Source organism: Dendropsophus ebraccatus, chromosome 8 (assembly GCF_027789765.1).
Source record: "Dendropsophus ebraccatus isolate aDenEbr1 chromosome 8, aDenEbr1.pat, whole genome shotgun sequence".
In the NCBI taxonomy this organism is placed as follows: Eukaryota; Metazoa; Chordata; class Amphibia; order Anura; family Hylidae; genus Dendropsophus; species Dendropsophus ebraccatus.
In genome coordinates, this window is record NC_091461.1 from 37,709,993 (window position 1) to 37,731,079 (window position 21,087).

Consider the following 21,087-nt stretch of genomic DNA (forward strand, 5'->3'; position numbering starts at 1 on the left):
GGCACAAAATATATTCAGTTTTACCTGAAGTGTTCCTTTAAAGACTTAAAGGGGCATTCAGCTCAAACAAAACTTTTTATATGTTGCTGCCCATGGTGAGACTAAATCGGCATTCTTACGTCCACAAATTAGCGGACATTACTGAATGTAATAGATTTGTTCCCCGCCCGGTATGATGTGTCAATATCATTCCGGCAGCAGGGAAACTCTTTGAATCGCCGCAGCACTGTAGTGACAGAGCCACAGCATTTGACAGAGTTTCCCCGCTGCCGGCGTGATTTTGACACATCATACCGGGTGGGGAACAAATCTATTACATTCCTTCCCCATCCGTGTTAATACCCCCTAACGATTCATTCCATACTTGTTATCTGTTCAGTCTCCTTCCCCCCCCCCCGTTCTGATCCTGCTGCTCTGTACTGAAGACATAGAAATCTGTGTCTGAGCTATTTTCTCCATCTCTGCTCTGAACTTCCTTTCCCCCTCCATTTCAAAACAGCACATGTAAACAAGTCCTTGGCAGGCTTAATCTGCAACTTTGCTGTGCTGGGAGGGTTAATCTAAGGTCAAGTTTCTAATAAACTCACTGTGATTAACCTTCCTGGCATTACAGAGTTGCAGATACAGCCTGCCAGGAACTTGTTTACATGAGCTGTCTCGGAAGGGAGGGTGGAAAAGGGGGAGACAGAATGAACAGCTCACACACAGATTTTTTTGTCTTCAGCATAAAGCAGCAAGGTCAGAACTGGTAGAAGGGGGCTGAATAGATAACAACAAGTATGGAATTAATGGTTATGGGGAGCAACATGTTTAAGTTATGTTACAGAGGAATACCCCTTTAAGACTTGCAAGTGTTACTTGAAGTGGAAAGTAGCTGTAAATTCATTATATATCTAGTACATGAATGGTCACGGCAGACAGATATGACATGACAAATAATATTTTAAGGTGGTCAACTTCTTAAAGGATAAAGTCGTGAGAACATATTGTAACAGACTTAACGGCACAAGTAAAAAAAAAAATGTAATACAAAAATAACAAATCACTTTAAATTGATGCTCCCTAAATGATAGAATATCTAATCCATGGATTTTGATTCTACATTTTAATAGCCCATACAGAACTTAACATGATATGTTACAGTACAGAGGGGAAACAAATACACAAGTAAACACTGAAGAATGGGGGGGGGGAATTATAATAATTAAAAAAAAAAGGTGAGCGAATGGGGGGAGGGGCATTAAAAAGAAAACGTCCATGCTTACAGGGTAAAACATACATTTTTATTTCACTGGGGGTCTTGAGTCTTTTGAAAGAAATCTGATTCCGATTTTCAATGTCATTTGCATAAGTTCTAGAAATTTCCAAACTGAACCACACTTGAAAGCAGCGTGAGCGTGGGACGCAGTCAAGATTGTTCTTTTCGCTTACGGCAAAACAACAGATATTGTGGTGAGACATTTAAATATATTTAAAGAATCTGTGACTTGTCCATTTCCTACACTTAAAAGATACCCCTGCTCAGTGATACAGGAGAGTGCCAGCCTTTAGCCACATACTAACCAGCAGGCCCTTGTACCAATGACAGAAGGGAGGATAAAAAGAACTAAAAGGACAATGATAATCTTCATATAGCAGCACTCCAGCAGTCCGCTGTGCAGGATGGCCCGGGCTGCTTCCAGCTGTCACACCAGGTCATTGTTTCAAGGTGTGTCAAGACATACAGGTCTTATTCATCAAATACTGGTCAAGTACATTGTTAATATTCCCGGCATTCACAGGTGATTCAATTATTATATCTTCCAAACAAGTCCTGCAGCAAAAACATACAAAATATCATGAGATGAAACAACACAACATAAAAAGGGGTACTCCGGACAGATACACACAAAAAGTTGCGTACTCCGGACAGATACACAATTTTTCCAAAGTATGGCGTAAGTTTATTGAAAAACAACTGTCGCAATCAGAGAGAAATAATTTAATCACCCAGTTTCGTTACTCTGATTGGTATATTAGAGAGAATCTTAAGAGGAACACTGGGGATTCTGGAAATTTCTTAGTGGGAGGAGGCGATTGGCTGGTACAATTGGGCTATCAGGCCTCATTTCATACGATACTTCTCTAACCCCTTAAGGACTGGGCCAATTTTGTTTTTTGCATTTTCGTTTTTACCTCCTTGTGTTTAAAAGGTCATAGCACTTGCATTTTTCACCTAGAAACACACATGAGCCCTTACTTTTTGCGCCACTAATTGTACTTTGCAATGACAGGCTGAATTTTTTCATAAAGTACACTGCGAAACCAGGAAAAAATTCAATGTGTGGTGAAATTGAAAAAAAAATGCATTTTGTTTATTTGGGGGGTATTTGTTTTTACGCCATTTGCCCTGGGGTAAAACTGACTTGTTATATATGTCTGTCAAGTCGATTAAAACGATATGTAACATGTATAACTTTTCTTGTGTGTGATGGCTTGTAAAAAATCCAAACCATTGTTAACAAATATATGTTCCTTAAAATCGCTCCATTCCCAGGCTTATAACGCTTTTATCCTTGGGTCTATGGGGCTGTTTTTGCGCCATGATGTGTTTTCTATCGGTACCCTGATTGCGCATATGCGACTTTTTGCGATCTCCGTTACTAGACACCATGGAACGGCTGCATCATGTAATCGGAGCGTGCTTCATAGCAGGTGGGGGCAGGCTGCAGTCATTAACTCCTTAAACGCTGCGATCGCGGCACGGCCGCGGCGGTTAAGTGTAAGTGACGGGAGGAGGTCCCCTGTCACTTACCAATCGGGACCCCCGCATCTGCTCACTGTGAGTGCACAGGCAGGTTCAATGAGCAGATATCCTATCACACTTCTCAATGCTATGCCTATGGCATAGCATTGATCAGTGTAGTAAATGAAAGTAATGAATATACAAGTCCCCCAAGGGACTTAAAATGTGTAAAAAAAATTATATAAATAAAACATATAAAAATAAACATAATATACTGTAGCGTGCGTAATTGTCCGATCTACTAAAATATAACAAGCGTCATTGCGAACGGTGAACGGCGTAAACGAAAAGAGGGAAAAAAGTGCGCGGATTACCGATTTTATGTTACAATATATATTAAAAAAAATTGATAAAAAGTGATCAAAACAAATATGGTATTAATAAAAAACTAGAGATCACGGAAAAAATGACACCCCATACAGCCCCATAGGTGAAAAAATAAAACCGTTATAAGTGTCACAATAGGCCCATTTTATGAATAATTAATTGCCAAAAAAAAGGATTTCATTAAAAAATATATATAACATTAGAGAATCTGTGTAAACCTGCATATGGTTGTGTTCGGACTGACCTATAGAATAATAGTATCATGTCGCTGTTACCATATAGTGCATTACGTAGACACAGGAACCCCCCAAAAGTTACCATATTGCATTCTTTTTTACGATTTCACCTATTTAAATCTTCATAAATAATGTTTTTGGGGTTCCATAATACATGTTATGGTAAAATGAATTACGCCATTACAAAGTACAACTATTCCTGAAAAAAACAAGCCCTTACATGGCCCTGTAGATAGAAAACTTAAAGTGCTGGAGCTCTTAGAAGGGGAGGAGGGAAAAACGAAAAGTGCAAAGATCAAAATTTGCGTGGTCCACTGGGTCATTTTGGGCAAAGAGTTTGTATGTTCTTTCTGTGTTTGCGTGGGTTTCCTCCGGGTACTCCGGTTTCCTCCCACACCAAAAAACAGATAGGTAAAGCGCTGCGGAATCTGTGTGCTCTATACAAATAAATAAATTTCACTACTGTTTTATTATTATATATATAAAAATTCATAGGCAAGATTCTGAGAAAAATGTATGTACAGGATTTATAAGATTAATTTATAATTTCTCTTTTCTGATGTACATCTGATGTTAACTGAATAAAATCAGAATAAAAATCTTCTTCCAGCATTATCACTATACATGGTCAGTTATAATCTTATGTTACATTAGAAATAACAGATGGTGTAAGAAACTAGTCTAGAACTACAGTGGACAACTAAAAATCTGAATTGAAAAAACAGCTCTCTATGGGGGTGGTCTTGCCAAAGAAAATGGGTACTATGCATACTATATTATGGACTGAAACTTGTGATAGTCTGGTGTATAAGGGAGCTGTAGCTGGTACAGTACTTTGCTAACAGCCTCTATTACTGCACCTATTATAGTCCAGAGCTGCATTCACAATTCTGCAGACATCTGACCTGAAATCTTCCACCATCTCCCTCCCTGGCTCCTTGATCAGCTCTGCATTTCTGAGACCTAACATTAAGTTCTTTATACCTGCAAAGTTCTTGAGGAATTTGTAGCATCTACATTACCGCACATAACATGGGTGAGTAACCCATGATCTGTATTCAGTTGCTTGCGGAAAGCGGCTGTCCATGCCTAAACTCTTTCTCTGATGTGAGAGCTGTATTGTATAGAGTTTGGAAATGTCAGTGAACTCAAGTAAGAAAGCAAAATTTAAACACAATGGGAACCATTTATCAAACTAAATGGGTCAGAAAAGTGGCATAATGTGGGTTAAAAAAATGAAGTGGTGTGTGCCAGGGAGACACTTGTGCCATTTTTAATCTAGGTCAACCACGGACAACAAAGGGGAGGGTCTATTATTGACTAGCACCCTTTTTTGGTGCAAAATACAGCCATATAATGGGAAAAAAAGAAAAAGGAGGAGACAGTCTGAGGTCACCCATAGAGATGAACGAATTTACGGTAGAAATGAAGCAAAGCGCTACGTTCCTATTGGTGATCCTATTACGTTCTGCTCATCAGGATGCAGCCTTTAGAAGTCTGCTCCGCTCCCTGCCGCTCCTCCCTGGACGCTGGGAAAAGCTGGATTTAGTGCGGGGAAATAGACCCGTAGCTACAGACAGCACTACAGATGTGCATCCGCAGCTTTCCACGGCCCCAGGACCTGTAACATCTATGGGTGTGTGAATGGGGCAACAACAACAAAAGGGTCTTTAATCTGTCCACAATTACAGGCAGAAAATATGGAGATACGAATGTACCCTAAGGGTCCATTTATACAGAAAGAATATCTGACAGATTATCTGCCAAAGATTTGAAGCCAAAGCCAGAAACAGACTATAAAAAGAGATCAGGTCATAAAGGAAAGCCTGAGATTTCTCCTCTTTTCAAATCCATTCCTGGCTTTGGCTTCAAATCTTTGGCAGATAATCTGTCAGATCTTTCTGTGTAAATGGACCCTTAGGTTACAAACCCGCTTGCCGGATCTGCAGCGAGTCTCCTTGCTGCGTTTTTGCAGTGAGACTCGCTGCAGATCCCAGCCCTATACTTTCAATAGCAGAGAAACTCGCAGCAGGGATGTACATCCCTGCTGCGATTTTGTCTGCAGCCCGCCCCATTAACCCCCCGGCCGCCGGACATTATACATTACCGGGTCCCCGTTCCTGCTTGCTCCGGGGCTCCCGGTGTCTTCACGGCCCGCCCGGCCAATCAGTGCGCTGCGGCGGGGCAGCGCACTGATTGGCCGGGCGGAACGTGTCGGGAGCCGCCGAAGCAAGCAGGAGCGGGGACCTGGTAATGTATATCCTGCCCGCCCCCCTGCAGCCAAGATCGCCCCGCAGCCCCCGGCCGCACGATCGCCCCCAGCAAGCAGGAACGGGGACCCGGTAATGTATAATGTCCGGCGGCCGGGGGGTTAATGGGGCGGGCTGCAGACAAAATCGCAGCAGGGACGTACATCCCTGCTACGAGTTTCTCTGCCATTGAAAGTATAGGGCCAGGATCTGCAGCGAGTCTCGCTGCAAAAAACGCAGCAAGGAGACTCGCTGCAGATCCGGCAAGTGGGTTTGTAACCTAAAGGTGCGTTTACACGTAACGATTATCTTGCGAATTTGCGCGATAACGATCGAATTCGAACAATAATCGTACGTGTAAACGCAGTGAACGATCAAACAACGAACGATACATCGTGCATTTTGATCTTTCAACATGTTATCAAATCGTCGCAATCGTTCGCAAAAAAATCGCAAATTGTTCTGTGTGAACAGTCGTTCGCCGATTTAACCAATGTGTGAGATAGGCTTAAGCGTTCGCAAAACGATCGCAAAACGAATTTTCCGTACGATATATCGTACCGTATAAACGCTAATCGTTATGAAAAAAAAATTGTTACTCCGACATCGTTAATCGTACGATCAGGCCAATTATCGTTTCGTGTAAACGCACCATAAGGCTAAGGCCTTATTCACACGTCCCGTAAAGCTGTCCGAAATTGCGGATCCTGAATCACAGTTCAACTTAGAGCACATTGAGTTATATTGGGCATATTGGGCAGCCCGTTTTAAATTTTGATCCATAATCCGTTTCGTAACAACAACAAAAAAAACAAGACATGTTCTAGTACGGATTGTGATTGTGGTGCGAATTACCAATAGTCTATGGGATCCATATTTTTTTACATCCGTGATGTCCGTAAAAGACATTTATAAAATGTGAGCAAGCTAATACTGTTCACAATTTACGGAAACAGAAACGGATACAATTACGGATAGCGGGAGGTTTTGTGGCCCAGAAAAATCACTGAAAGTGTGAATAAGAGCCTAAGAGCCAATATCCCATTCAAAAAGTTAATATTCTGTCCTCATCTGCTAATTGTCAAGTCAAAACATAAAAGTTCAGGTATGACTGTGGCTAATACCACTAACCTACTTTTCTTCCTACATGTTTTACAGGGTCCTCATGGAAACTCATGGTCACATGTCATTTCCCTGACAGGTCTCTGGTTACAGTAATATACATTGGGAAGAGGGTCAGAACAGTGACTGAAGCACATTACTCAGTTATATTACTTTGGAAATGGTTTGAATCACTGTACAAAAAGGTTTGCACCGGAGTTGTCCTTTAAAAACCGAAAAGTGGGTGTGTTGTGGGCATGCCCCTTTAACCCTGTCATTACTGGCATATGTATTAAACAAGCAGTCATTTATTTGAAGGGATTGCATTCTAAAATTCAGCCATATCTAGTATAGCGGGGATGGGTGGTTTTAGTAAAAACCTGCCAGGTTTACTAAGGGCAATCAGAAAAATTAATAAATCTCTCCATTTGGGAAACTAAAACCATGAGGCGTAGGATTCTTGAAAACCACACAGGAAATATTGGCCAATAAATTCAACCACATTCCTAGTTTTGCTTAGAAGAGAGCGATGGTCATATAAGCAAAGGAAAAATAAAATTATAGAACATATCTTGACAACATGACGTCTGCTGGGTCTTACCTGTGCAATTGTGAGGTACTATTTAGTGTCATTTATCTGGAGATATAAGTGTATGTTCTAGAAGGTGAACGGCTGGACTCCGCATGTGCAGCCGGGTCATTTAGAAAATCCCAAATGAGAATAGTGTCATCGTGAGAACTGCTGACTATCTGGAACTCGTCAAACTGGAGACGGAAAACTCTTCCTGAATGTTCCTGACAAAAATGAGAATTAAGGTTCACAGCATTATACATGAAGGTGACAACGACATTCCATTACTCCAAAAATATCTCTTCCATTTATTTATGACTAATGTCATAGAAATACCAGTAATGTATGCTTGGTGGTCGGCCTAGGACCATCTGTTTCGGTAACCCTTTTACCAAACTGGATTGCAGACTCCAGCTCTTAAGGCCCCCACAGACCCCTCTCTACAGCTGGCCACATCCAAACAGAGATGTCAGTGGAGAAAAGGGTCAGGTTAGCTAGATTTCTGCCTCCTGACTCTTGTTCAGGAAACGGATAAGCTGGCGCCATTGCATTCTGTCACATAGAGGTTCATGGCCAAACCTTGATGTGTATGGGGTAGTTAGAAGAGATACATGTTATAACAGTTTTTGAAAGTGTATGGCCATCCTTAGGCTATGTTCCCATTTAGGGAACATATCTGGTAAAGAACATGATCTTTATTAGCGGCCATCTATTTAACAAGATGGCCCAATTTCCCTGATAAATTCCTGAAGTGGGAACATAGCCTTAAAGGGGTTGTCCAGTGAATTTTTTTTTTCTTTCAAATCAACTCGTGTCAGAAAGTTATATGGATTTGTAATTTACTTCTATTTAAAAAGCTACAGTCTTCCCATACTTATCAGCTGCTGTATGTCCGACAGGAAATGTTGTTTTATTTACATTCAGAAACAGTGCTCTCTGCTGACATCTCTGTCCATGACAGGAATTGTCCAGAGCAGTAGTAAATCCTCATGCTGCTTAGGACAGGAAGGAAGGAAGGAAGAAAGGAAGGAAGGAGGGAGGGACGGAAGGAAGGAAGGAATGAGGGAGAAACGGAAGGAAGGAGGGACGGAAGGAAGGAAGTAGGGAAGGAAGGAGGGAGGAAGGAAAGGAAGGAAAGGAAAGAAAGAAAGGAAGGAAAGGAAGGAAGGAAAGGAAAGGAAAGGAAAGGAAGGAAGGAAGGAAGGAAGGAAGGAAAGGAAAGGAAGGAAGGAAGGAAGGAAGGGAAAGGAAAGGAAAGAAGGAAGGAAAGGAAAGAAGGAAGGAAAGGAAGGAAGGAAGGAAGGGAGTGAGGGAGGAAGGGAGGAAGGGAAGGAAGGAAGAAGGAAGGAAGGAAGGAAGGAAGGAAGGAAAGGAAAGGAAAGGAAAGGAAAGGAAAGGAAAGAAGGAAGGAAGGAAGGAAGGAAGGAAGGAAAGGAAGGAAAGGGAAGGAAGGAAGGAAGGGAGTGAGGGAGGAAGGGAGGGAGGGAGGGAGGAAGGGAAGGAAGGGAGGGAGGGAGGGAGGAAGGGAAAGGAAGGAAAGAAGGAAGGAAGGAAGGAAGGAAGGAAAGGAAGGAAGGAAGGGAAGGAAGGAAAGGAAGGAAGAAAGGAAGGAAGGAAGGAAAGGAAGGAAGGAAGGAAGGGAGGGAGGGAAGGAGCGAAGGAAGGAGGGAAGGAGCGAAGGAAGGAGGGAAGGAAGGAAGGAAGGAAAGAAGGAAGGGAGGGAGCGAGGGAAGGAAGGAGGGAAGGAGCGGAGGGAGGGAGGAAGGGAGGAAGGGAGGGAGGAAGGGGGGGAGGGAGGAAGGAAGGAAGGAAGGAAGGAAGGAAGGGAGGGAGGAAGGGAAGGAAGGAAGGGAGGGAGGGAGGGAAGGAAGGGAGGGAGGGAGGGAGGAAGGAAGGAAGGAAGGGAGGGAGGAAGGAAGGAAGGAAGGAAGGAAGGAAGGAAGGAAGGAAAGGATAGATAGAGTAGCTGATAAGTATGGGAAGACCCGAGATTTTAAATAGAAGTAAATTACAAATCTATATAAACTTTCTGACACCAGTTGATTTGGAAAAAAAAAAATCACTAGACAACCCCTTTAAGGTAGCCATACACCCTCAATAGCAGATGAACATTTGTTTGGCCCACAGCTAGCACACACGTTACACCCCCCCCCCCCCCCCCCTATACAAGGGAATGTTTGGCTTGTCAGAACATTCATGCGCTCTAAATGAGGAAAGGAAGATAAGCCGCTGCCAGAAAACAAGAGTTGGGCAATGGAAATCCAATTTGTGTGAGTTTATGGGGGCCTTACAGAGTTACCTGCATTTAGAAAAACTTGCATGCCATGTCAAAACTTTTGATTGGTTGGTGTATCAGCGCAAAGAACCCCCACTGCCAGGAGAAACGCAGTCACCAGCTCAGCCCTCAATTTGTCTCATTGCAGAGATCTATGTCTAGAGTTTGTGGGGGTCTCTGCACTGAAACTCCAACCAAATCAAAACGTTTGACATGACAGCATGACATCAAAAGTTTTTTTTTTTAGAACAGCGATGCTCTAAGTTGGCAGGCTCTACACTGATACATCTATGTACTTTTTTCCATAAACCATGCCACTCTTGATTGTGGGATATGTCTAAAACAACAACAGCTACCCCTATTCACACAGACTAAGCTGCAATACCAGACCCAACCATTACCAAGAGTAGCACTATTTCTGAGAGAACAAAAAGAAAAGAAAACAAACCCTTTTTTTCTAATCCTTACAAAACCGACACAATTATCAAACCAATCATAAAAATGTTGCTAGAATAATAATAGGGCACGTTAGCCATGGGATGCAAACGATGTGATTTCTGTAAAGCATTTATTACAGCCAAAGAGCGTTTATACCCCTCATCTCCAGACACCTGCATTCTATATAATAATCTTGTCATTACATTTATTTATAGGAAAACAGATCCTAGAACGCGTCGTCTGGCATTGTTATATAATGTTAAAACGTCTAACTACCCAGTGATCGTCAGACCACGGGCTATAAAAATGAGTCATAACATTATCATGCCGGATCAAGCAGACGTTGCCACGTCTTATAAACTTCAAAGTGAAGACAAATGAGCCTGCGATCACCAGCCATGAACTATGAACCTTCTCCTACTGCTTGCAATTTGAAGAGAAGCTATAGGAGGCTATTCCATTCCTGGTACTCAGCCAAGATTAATTTTGGACGGCCATAATGGCAGCACTCTAAATTCTGATCTCCTGTGGTCACAACCATACACAAACCACAGCGCCCATCCTTTTAAGTGTGTTTCTATTAAACAGGCCACAGCGAAATTTTGCCAAGAGGGAAAATAATGGCTCCTGGATGAGGCGGCAATTACACAGATCTTATTTCACATCAGCTTCAGTAACAAATCGAGAGGCTGCTGCTTAATACCACTTGCTCAAAATGAAAAGCAAGCCTTTTGGCGGTCTGTTCTCTGATGCTATGTATCACTAGGCCGCTGTTCTGTACAATACAAAGTATACGTCACAGCCCTTAACATGGGAAAGTACATGGTCATCAAAGATTCAGATGTTTGCAAATCTCTAGATTATTTCCATTCCAATTTGGACTAGCCGACCAGCTAATGCAGAGGTAGGGAACCTTGGCTCTCCAGCTGTTGCAAAACTACAACACCCATCATGCCTGGACAGCCAAAGCTAAAGCTTTGGCTGTCCAGACTTGAGTTGTAGTTTTGCAACAGCTGGAGAGCCAAGGTTCCCTACCCCTAAGCTAATGTGTATGGAGGCTCCTGGAAACTCCTGATGCCAGATATCATGGGGAAAAGTATCTGGCAGCTGGACTTCAATATAGCAATCCTGCAATCCTTTAATTCTCAGATGAGCTAAGCAGATGCGAGAAGTGTCTGACAGCGGCTTTTCCCACTTTGTAACACACTGGCTCAGCCAAGCTTGAGCATGCATGTGTATGCACAAGCCCTATTCTAACTTAATAGGGCTTGAACACAGAACTGGCCGACACCTGTATGTAGACGTTTCAAAGGCTGCATTGTGGCAGGTACGCTTTAAAGCGACTCTGTACCCAAAATCTGACCACCCAAAACCGCTTGTATCTTCGGATATCTGCTTTTAATCCAAGATCTGTCCTGCGGTCTGTTTGGCAGGTGATGCAGTTATTGTCCTAAAAAACAACTTTTAAACTGGCAGCCCCGTGCCCTATGGGAGTGGCCTAGATTATGTATGCATTAGGCTGGCACACCCCCTCCATCCCTCCTCCCCGCCCCCCTCCTCATCATTAGGAATGCTCCAGGCAGATTGTCTCCTATTCGTCAGCTGTGTCAGCCTGGCACATGGGCTGGATTGTTAAGACACCTGTGCAATTGTTCAGCATGGAGAAAATGTTCCAGTGGCATTCCTAATGATGAAGAGGGTGGGGAGGAGGGGCGGTGCAAAGTTAGGGCACAGATACTACCATAGGGCACGGGGCTGGCAGTTTAAAAGTTGTTTTTTAGCGCAATAACTGCATCACCTACCGAACGGACCCCGGGACAGATTTTCCGAAGGTACAAGCGGTTTGGGGGGGGGGGGGGGGATCAGATTGTGGGTACAGAGTTGCTTTAAGTTAAAGGACTAATCCCAAGATAAAAAGTTATGTTGGGAGATGGATAACTAATTGGTGGGGTCTGACCACTGGAGCCCTCGGACAAGGTAAAAGGGACCCATAGTTAATAGATCTGAGTGTGCAGACTTGGCCACTGCACATTTGCTGTTTAAAGCCCCTACTACACGGGGCGAGGAGAGGGAGCAAGCAATCGCCGACCTTTCAGGTCAGCACTGGCTTGCTATTCAATCCCCGCTCGCTGCCTGTGCTATTGCACGTGCCAACAGCAAGCGGGTGAGAGTCGGGAGGGGGGGGGCACCTGGGAGATCCCTAGATTGCAAAAATGACCCACTGAGTTAGTCAGTGACTGCAGAGATGGCCAACCCCAGTCACTGACTTTTTTGAGCCGCGTTGTGACGTCGCAGTACCAGGAGAATGGCAGGGGACTGTGAGCAGTGGTACTGCGTTGTGGGGGTACAGGGATAGGTAAGTATACTTTGATTGGTATGGTCTCACCACCTCTGTGATTTTTTACATTATGCCTGGAGTTCTCTGCGGTGAGATGGCTGACCACGTGTGTAATGACGTCAGTATCCACCACATGTGCATATGATTAATACCAATGACCAAACATAGTACTCATGAGGTAAGCATATGTGAACATACATTTATATCAGACACATATAGGATCATATCAGTGTCAGATGTAAATGTTAGAGATGAGCGCACCTCCACCTTGAGTCCAATCATTTGCCGTTTGAATACTGGTGGCTGAAGAAGTTGGGTGCTAGGGAGTCCTGAAAACATGGATACAGCCTATGGCCGTATCCATGATTTCCCAGACTTCCTAGGGGTGCATCCAACTTCTTTAGCCACCGATATTTAAATGCCGAACAATCAGAATCATGCATGCTCATGGTGCGCTCATCTCATCATGGTTTACATATGCTTTTCTGTAGAGTTAGGAGTACTATGTTTGTTATTGGTATTAATCATACGCACATGTGGTGGATACGGACATCATTACACACACATTTTTCCTGCACCTTCAGCTGCTTACTCTTGGAGAGGTTATCCTCCAGTAGAAGGCATTCAAGTGATTTGTTGAAGTTTGTGCACAGTGTTGAAGTAAGGATCCATGTGAATCGAGTAGGACATCCTGAACAGTAAGCTGGCCATTTACCTTACAAGCTATATATCCTGCTAAGAGCTCAAGTTTAGAGGAGGCTGTGCTGAGCAGCAGCAAGCATGCCTTCTCCCTCCCCACACTTTAGCTTCCAGTGCTTAGCCCTGTACACCAATCAATCAGCGCAGAGAGGGGTGGGGAAGGAGGTAAGCGTGCTACAGCAAGGAGGGTGGGAGGGCTGTGATGGAGGGCTAATGGAAAACATTGCATTCTGGAAATTTAGTAAAAGGACATGGAAGAGGATTACAAACACATAAAACAAATGGATCTTGGCGATTTCAGAGCTGGGGAACACAGGTAAGCAACGCTAAGCAATGTTCTGTAACATTTTCATTTTTTTTTTTTAAACTAATGTCAGAATACCCCTTTAATTTCTGAACTGTGAAAATTCAGACATTATTTCTACAGCATAAAACACCATAATAATAATAAAAAAACCATAAATAATAAATTGGCTAAAAAAAAAAAATCCATACTAGAAATACATAGAATATTGTACTTTGAAATAATGTTTTTGCCACCAACATCGGTACATTAGAATGTTAATCTCACAATATTCCCTGGTGAGTTTTAATGTAATAATTTGTAATCCTAAGAGATCCCTCCCATTAAATAACAAGACTTGTGTTATTCCACTATGTTTTAATGCCTTAATGCTTGTGAGCGGCCGACGCCACAAATCTCTGTATACTTACCACAAGTGTCCGCAGACAAAGTGTCCCTGCGGGAGCGCGCGGATCTAACGCAGCCACAAGGTCCCATACTTTAATTTTCCTGCAAGCCAAAGAGTAAGTTATAGATCGCTAACAATAGGAAGAGACAATACAATAAAACGAGAACTGTTCTCAACAAATTAAATGTTGAAATAGGGAATAAGCTCATATGGTATAAAGCGATACATGTAGGTTAATGCACAATGTTTACAATTACTTTATTACATGCCTGAAGGACATTATAGGGGTCATCTTCACAAAACGGCAATGACAAGTGACTGTCCATAGAGAGGTTTAATTCAGTCACTGCATAAAGTGGTGAGTTCAGTATAGTGGAATGGTGTACAGCAGCATTTCTTTAAGGGCACTGCCGTCTCCTAGGCCTATAATAGAGACACCATTCAAATTTAGTGATTTTCAATGGTTGCTCAACAGTTCAGGCACTACGCAGGTCTTCATATGTTAGGTTAGGCCTGCCTTTACAAGAATGTATGCAGTTTATGTAAAAGATTGTTATGCCCCCACTATGCTTTCTTGGCCTTACAAAATGGGTGAAAAAGATTGAAGCTGACTTTTCTTTAAAGGGAAACTATCAGCAGGTTAGAAGCATCTAAGCTGCTATGTCCCTATAGCACATGGGGCTCTGGGGATGAGGGTAAGTTCTTTACCTTGATGTCATTTTCGGGAACTTTGTAGTTTATAATATTAAAATTAATATTTAAATTAGGCAGTTTGGTGCACTGGAGGCGGGACTACCAACCAGTGCATCAATCTGTCCTGGCCAACCTGTCCTGTCTAATGAGTACTGGGGGGGGGGGGGACGTGCTCATCACTGCACAGAGCTGGATAAATATTCATTAGAAGGGGCAGGCTGTGGCCCAGTGCACCAAACTACCTCATCTACATATCAAATAAACAACAAAACTCCCAAAAACTGTGGCAGGGACGAAGAAAATTTAAGAAAATTACCATCATCCTCAGTGCCCCCTGTGCTATAGGGACATATCAGCAGGTTAGATCCTTCTAATTTGCTGATAGTTTCCCTTTAAGGGTAAATTCACATGGGCGGATCCGCCGGGAGCCTCACGCACGAAATCCACAGCTAATCCGCAATACACGTATTAATAATAATAAGAATAATATGTGTATTGCAGATTAGCTACGGATTTCGTGTGTGAGACTCCCGGCGGATCATCCCCTCCCGTGTGAATTTACCCTAAAGACTTAAAATACTGACCAAAAAATTATAGGGGAGATTTATCAAACATGGTGTAAAGTGAAACTGGCTCAGTTGCCCCTAGCAACCAATCAGATTCCACCCCTCATTTTCCAAAGAGTCTGTGAGGAATGAAATGTGGAATCTGATTGGTTGCTAGGGGCAACTGAGCCAGTTTCACTTTACACCATGTTTGATAAATCTCCCCCTATGTGTGTATGCACAAAAGTTCAAATAGGCTATATAGATCTCTATGGTAAAAAAAAAAAAAAAAAAAAAAAAGTTGTTTCTCCCTTTTTTGTAAACAAAACGGCAGCTTTACTCCCCAAAAATTAGCAAGACAAATGTGTGAGAACATAGTTTAAACAGGATCTGTCACATTCCAAACTGCTGACATTGTTAGATGTTAGACAGATTAACCAGGAATCGGGGACAGATGGATTGGAGCCTTCCTGCAGAATCAGACTACACTGGTTATATTTGTAGTCTGTAACCATGGAGACACAAAGTCTTGTAAGTAGACAGACCAGTTTTGCCAAAACTATGGAAACCTGATTTAGTTTTCATTTTCGATGCGCTGAAACAATATACAAATATTGTCTACAATATTTCTGGCCCCCTGTATGCTAAGGTTTCTTATCCCACATACCCTTCACAATGTGTCAGTAATCTTTGGATCAAAGATGCTTCTGTAAACTATGTTACACAAATAAGGCAATGAAAAAGAAAAAAAACAAAAAACAAATGCACCATGCACCCCAACTTTACATTGACCCTCAGGCTACCCATCTGGTTTTGATGTTAAATCTCAGATTCAGCCAGTGTCAAGTCTACTATTACATAGCTTCTTATACAACATAGAGCAGATATAGTTTTAAGTGATATGATGACCTCTAAGGAAGTGACTCACTTCCTGGGCTTACTACGTAGCTCTCCATGTTCTCGAACGTGTGCACAAAGGCACTATTGTCTATCATGCAGGAGCATGAAACAAGCCATGACGTTTACTTAGTCATGTGATGAAACATGAGCGAGCGCTGCTGTCATCTCACTGATGCCCATTAGAGCCGGGCCTTATAATGAAGCCCCGTGGTGAACAAATCAGGAGTAGATTTTGATAAATGCTCCGACTAATGAAACATGCCTCAGCTTTGTTACAACCCAATGAAAAATAAGAAAATTTTTCCACGCATTTCTAAGATTAACCAAGACTAATGGCAGGAGAACAGGTGATGTTAATTAATGGAGCGTTTAATGGCATCTGAAAGACACAAAGCATTCCTTGTATCTTAATTCGTATAGATTGAATCTTTTACCTACAGCGTCTTCTCTGCATAATTGTGATTATGAACACAATCAGTTTATCTTCGTTATTAAACAACCATTACGCTAAAGTAAAAATACAGAACAAGCCAAAAGACAAAAAAAAAAAAAAAAACACTTTGCAAAAGGATACATGCATGTCAGTGGGTTTTAAAGGTGAACAGGGGCTTCCAGTGACAACAGGAAAAGGCCACCATGACAGCTCCCATGAGGGTTGTGACTAAAGGGCTCCACAACCATGCATTGCAAATATGTTCAGTTATGCAGTGCCCTAGGCCGAATGGACATGCAGGAGTCTTGGAAAGTAGGAAGATAATCTAGATATGAGCTCTAATAAAACGCATGCTGACTGCCACCAAACAAGGACAAGGACATAAGTTTTAAAGGAATAGTACATCTGTACTGCAAATTAAAGAGGGCAAAAGGAGAAAAATAGAGCAGAGCCTCATCCCGTTAAGCCATGCCCCTTGTTAAACCACACCCCTTTAAGCCATGCCCCTTGTTAAACCACACCCCTTTAAGCCATGTCCCTTGTTAAACCACACCCCTTTAAGCCATGCCCCTTGTTAAACCACACCCCTTTAAGCCATGTCCCTTGTTAAACCACACCCCCTTAAGCCATGCCCCTTGTTAAACCACACCCCTTTGAATATCCCTCCTTTGTAGTAAATTATCACTCTTGGTTCTGCAAGATTTTTTGCTTGAGGAACATGTATAAATTTTGTCAGAGTAACAAAAAAATGTGGGTAACTATCCTTATGTTTACATCTTTCTTTATTAAAGGGGTTGTCCGGGTTAATTACATAAATTTTTATGCTGCCGAGGCTGCGGGGGATATGACAGTGATGTACACTTGCCTGCCCTGCTCCGTCGCTCTGCAGGCTGTTCAGCATAGACAGATAAATTTCTGGTGGGAGCGGCATGTCAGCGGGTGTTGTGGAAATGCTGACAGTGGCAGAGAACGGGCGGCCTGGGAACTGGCAGGTGCAGTGGAGTGGGATGGGCAAGTATACATCACTGTCATGTTAACTGCAGCCCCGACAGCATAGCAATTCATGTGATTAATGAGGACAACCCCTTCAAGAAAGGGGTAAACATAAGATAAAGTTATCCACAACTGAGAGTCATAGTTTACTATAAAGGTGGGACTTTCCAGGGGGTGTGGTTTAACAAGGGGCATTGCTTAAAGGGGTGTGGTTTAACAAGGGGCATGGCTTAACAAAGGGGTGTGGTTTAACAAGGGGCATGGCTCTATTTGTCTCCTTTTGCAGAAAGAGCAGTGGCGGACATGTCCTGCTGCTGTCAGTTATCTCACAGCCAATCAGGATTGTGACAAGAAAAGCAAGTAATATGGTTGACCACCTCGGACATATACAGTAACATTGTACAGTGCTTTCTTGGTCTTCAGCCTAAGTTAGATTAAAGCAAATAATGAAAGAAGGAATTGCAGGTATTTATTTTTTGTATGTGTATGTTTGATGTGCACCTTTAAAGCTGACTTTTAATCAGCTAAACAGGGGTACAAATAAGCCCATGGCTAGAGAGGGCTTCTCATTATCATTCCAGGATATCTTTGCTTCATAGTCTTCTAGGTCTTTTTGTAACATACTAACAAAAATTGCAATCCTAACCCTAAGGAAACCTATTGCATTTTTTTTTTCATTCTAATTTTTGTATATTTTGTCCCTTGAATGGATGTTTAAACAAAATATACAAAAAATATAATGAAAAAAGGCAAAAGGTTTCTGCAAGACACAGTAGAACTCCAGCGTTATGCCGGCAATGTGTCTAACAGAAATCCATTGCGATATTGAGTACCAGTAAAGTCTATGGCACTCTGTTCTCACAGCGATTTTTTTTTCCACTGCAAGAAGATAGTGACATAAGCTTGTAAAACCTAAGATGCTGTGCTGCTGCTATAGTGAAAAACAATAAAGCATCAATACTTACCTATCCATATTCCTCCCCTTGCCCACCAGAGATGGCGCTGGAGGGCATTGGGAGAAGTGTGGACAAGTAAGTATGGCAGCTTTATTATTTTTTACTATAGCAACAGCACAGCATCTTAGGTTTTACATGGATTTCTCACTAAATTCTTGCAGTGGAATGAAAATCCGCTTCCAGTTCCTCAAAAAATACTACTTTACCCTTTACTCAGTGTGAATATACCCTGGCAGCCATATCAATGAACATTGTTACTGCCACATTGTTAGTTTACTTCTATTACAAAATCTCAAGTCTTCCAGTATTTATCAGCTGCTGTATGTCCTGCAGGAAGTGAAGTATTCTTTTCTAGTCTGACACAGTGCTCTCTGCTGCCCCCTTTGTCCATGTCAGGAGCTGTCCAGAGCACTAGCAAATCTCCATAGAAAAGCTCACCTGCTCTCCAGACTCAAAAGGATACACAACTTCCTGTAGGACATACGGCAGCTGCTAAGTAGTGGAAGACTTGAGATTTTTTTTAATAGAAGTAAATTATAAATCTGTGGCACTTTCTGGCACCAGTTAATCTGAAAGAATTTTTTTGCGGAACTACCCTAATAAGTGGAGATCTCAAGGAGGTTTAATCTCTGTAAGTAAAACAAACATGGCAGCCAGACTGCAGCTACAGCTCTACCTTCTGAACCCCCAAACTGCTAGACAAGAGAAAGGAAAAAGGACAGACGAACCCATCATATGCTCCGCTGACTATCCTCTTGTTGTCAAAGCGAATACATCGTACCAGTTCTTCATGTCCTTCCAAAACTCGTAAACAAGCTCCACATTCTATGTCCCACAACCTGAAATGACCGGAGACTCTGTTACACAACACATCTCTCTTTCAGAAACTTTATAATGTAAACGTATAACAGCTTTCATTTAATACATCATTTACACAGTAAAGGAGTTCATAAATACATTGCATTACACATCTCAGTTTCCTGCATTATAGCCCAGAGCAGCATTCACAATTCTGCTGGTCACACTTTTGGCAATCTTGTTAACGGAGACACTCTTATCATGGCAGAGGGACAGTTACCCTAGTATTTCCTACATCACATTACTGCACATTCTCTTGTTCAATTATTTCTCAGAATACAGGTCCTGCAAAGACACTGACTCGCGTCTGGAGATTTCAGCTCTGAAGTATAGTGAATGCAGTTCTAGATGTTAAAGGGGAATTTTGTAAGGCTTTCAAATTAAAGGGGTATCATTAAAGTTATTGACTTTAATACAATGGTGCCTTGGTATGAGCATAATTTGTTCTGGGACTGTGCTTGTAATCCAAATCCACTCTTAAACCAAACCAAAGTTTCCCATAAGAAATCACTGATATGCAGACAATTGGTTCCACCCCCAAAAATAATGATTTTTTATTCTGAATAACATGTAGAACAGATGAAACAATGAGAAACAGCTGAATATGTGATATTATAAGTTCCTGTACAATACAGCAATCAGCATGTGGTGTATAATGTATACTATGTGCGTAAACCTGAACAGCAGCAGTTTGTACTGTAGATACAGGATGGAACTGCAGATCTCCATAATGCAGTAGCATAGTACAACATGCTAGAATAGGGAAGCAGGGCTGCTGTCAGAGGTCTGTGTGTCTGCAATGAGAAAGGGGTTTGTATTTAGCATGGACCAGTCAGGAAGTCAGAATCACAGAGCTGTGCAGGAGGACAGAGACAGAAACTTTTCTATACAGCAGTGTGTATAGCAGAGTGTGAGTGCGGGCACATTATAGCAGCAGTGTGTATAGCCGAGTGTGAGAGCAGGCACATAATAGCAGGAATGGAGAGGATGGCAAACACAATGACTGACAGAGACTGCAGGGAGCATGAAGGAATAAGCAGGACAAATATGGGCACATACATGCAGCGCTCTCTGTCTGGGAAGAGAGGTGTTACAGCTGTGAAGAGATTAAAATGGATCTGCTATGATTTGGAAGGTGAGGTAGACTTCCTGGGTCAGAGAACAGTGCTTTAGATCACCCTCTACAGGCCATGCCCCTCCCCCACTCGCCCTCCAATCCTGTACAGGGAACTCTTAAACCAAGTTACAATTTTGAAAAACTGTGAGCTCTTCTTGCAATACGCTCTTAATCCAAGTTACTCTTAAACCAAGGTACCACTGTATATCCTTTAATATAGCCTACCATTAATCTACATAAAAAGCTAAGTAACACTGTAAATACTTTTAATTACCCATCACTACACCTTGCCAATCAACCGATTGATGGGGTAGAGCGCTTGGGTAAGAACCCCTATAAATAAGGTCTCAATCTAATACCACTGCATAAAAACTAAGTAACAGTGTAAGCACATTGCATTACTCATCTTGTTCCAGCAGTAGACACAGAGGATAGGGGATCCCCATTCTACATTATATGGGTCCCTTGTTCTCCAACAGCCAAGAGTGCATCTCCACTAGAGATCAATTGAATTAATTAGCTCACTCCCTTATGTATAATCTATTAGACATTGGGAAGTGGCTTATAAAGTGGCAGTGCCTCTTTTATCTACTAAACCTAGGACCAGAACAATAGAGGGCGAATATAGCAGACACCTCAGTCAGTTGTAGCTTTAGTTCTTTATAAGTATAGCCAAGAGTAAAGGAGGGAGCAGTTTGTGTGCATCCATAGGGTGTCCGCAATGCACGGACCTGTTCAATAGAGAACCGTGATCTGTGCCACAACTGAGGGTCTATACTGGGAATTGACCTTTTTTTTTGTGTCACGGATCACGGTCCCATAACCCATAACACATATGGAACATGTGAACGGGGCCATTTAATTAAATGGGTTTTTAGTGC

General features: G+C 42.3%; 1 protein-coding gene across 2 annotated transcripts in view; it reads right to left on the bottom strand.

The window, feature by feature from the left end:
- Positions 1-723: 723 nt before the first annotated feature.
- The window catches only part of BTRC (beta-transducin repeat containing E3 ubiquitin protein ligase), a 183,258-nt gene continuing 162,894 nt past the window's right edge, over positions 724-21,087 (bottom strand). For both annotated transcript variants that reach the window (XM_069980182.1, XM_069980183.1), the window contains 4 exons: positions 18,960-19,070; positions 13,734-13,812; positions 7,300-7,493; positions 724-1,813 (listed from right to left, as the gene is read on the bottom strand). In XM_069980182.1, coding sequence (XP_069836283.1) covers positions 7,332-7,493; positions 13,734-13,812; positions 18,960-19,070 — 352 coding nt within the window. In that variant the 3' untranslated portion in view covers positions 724-1,813; positions 7,300-7,331. The remainder of the gene's footprint in view (positions 1,814-7,299; positions 7,494-13,733; positions 13,813-18,959; positions 19,071-21,087) is intronic.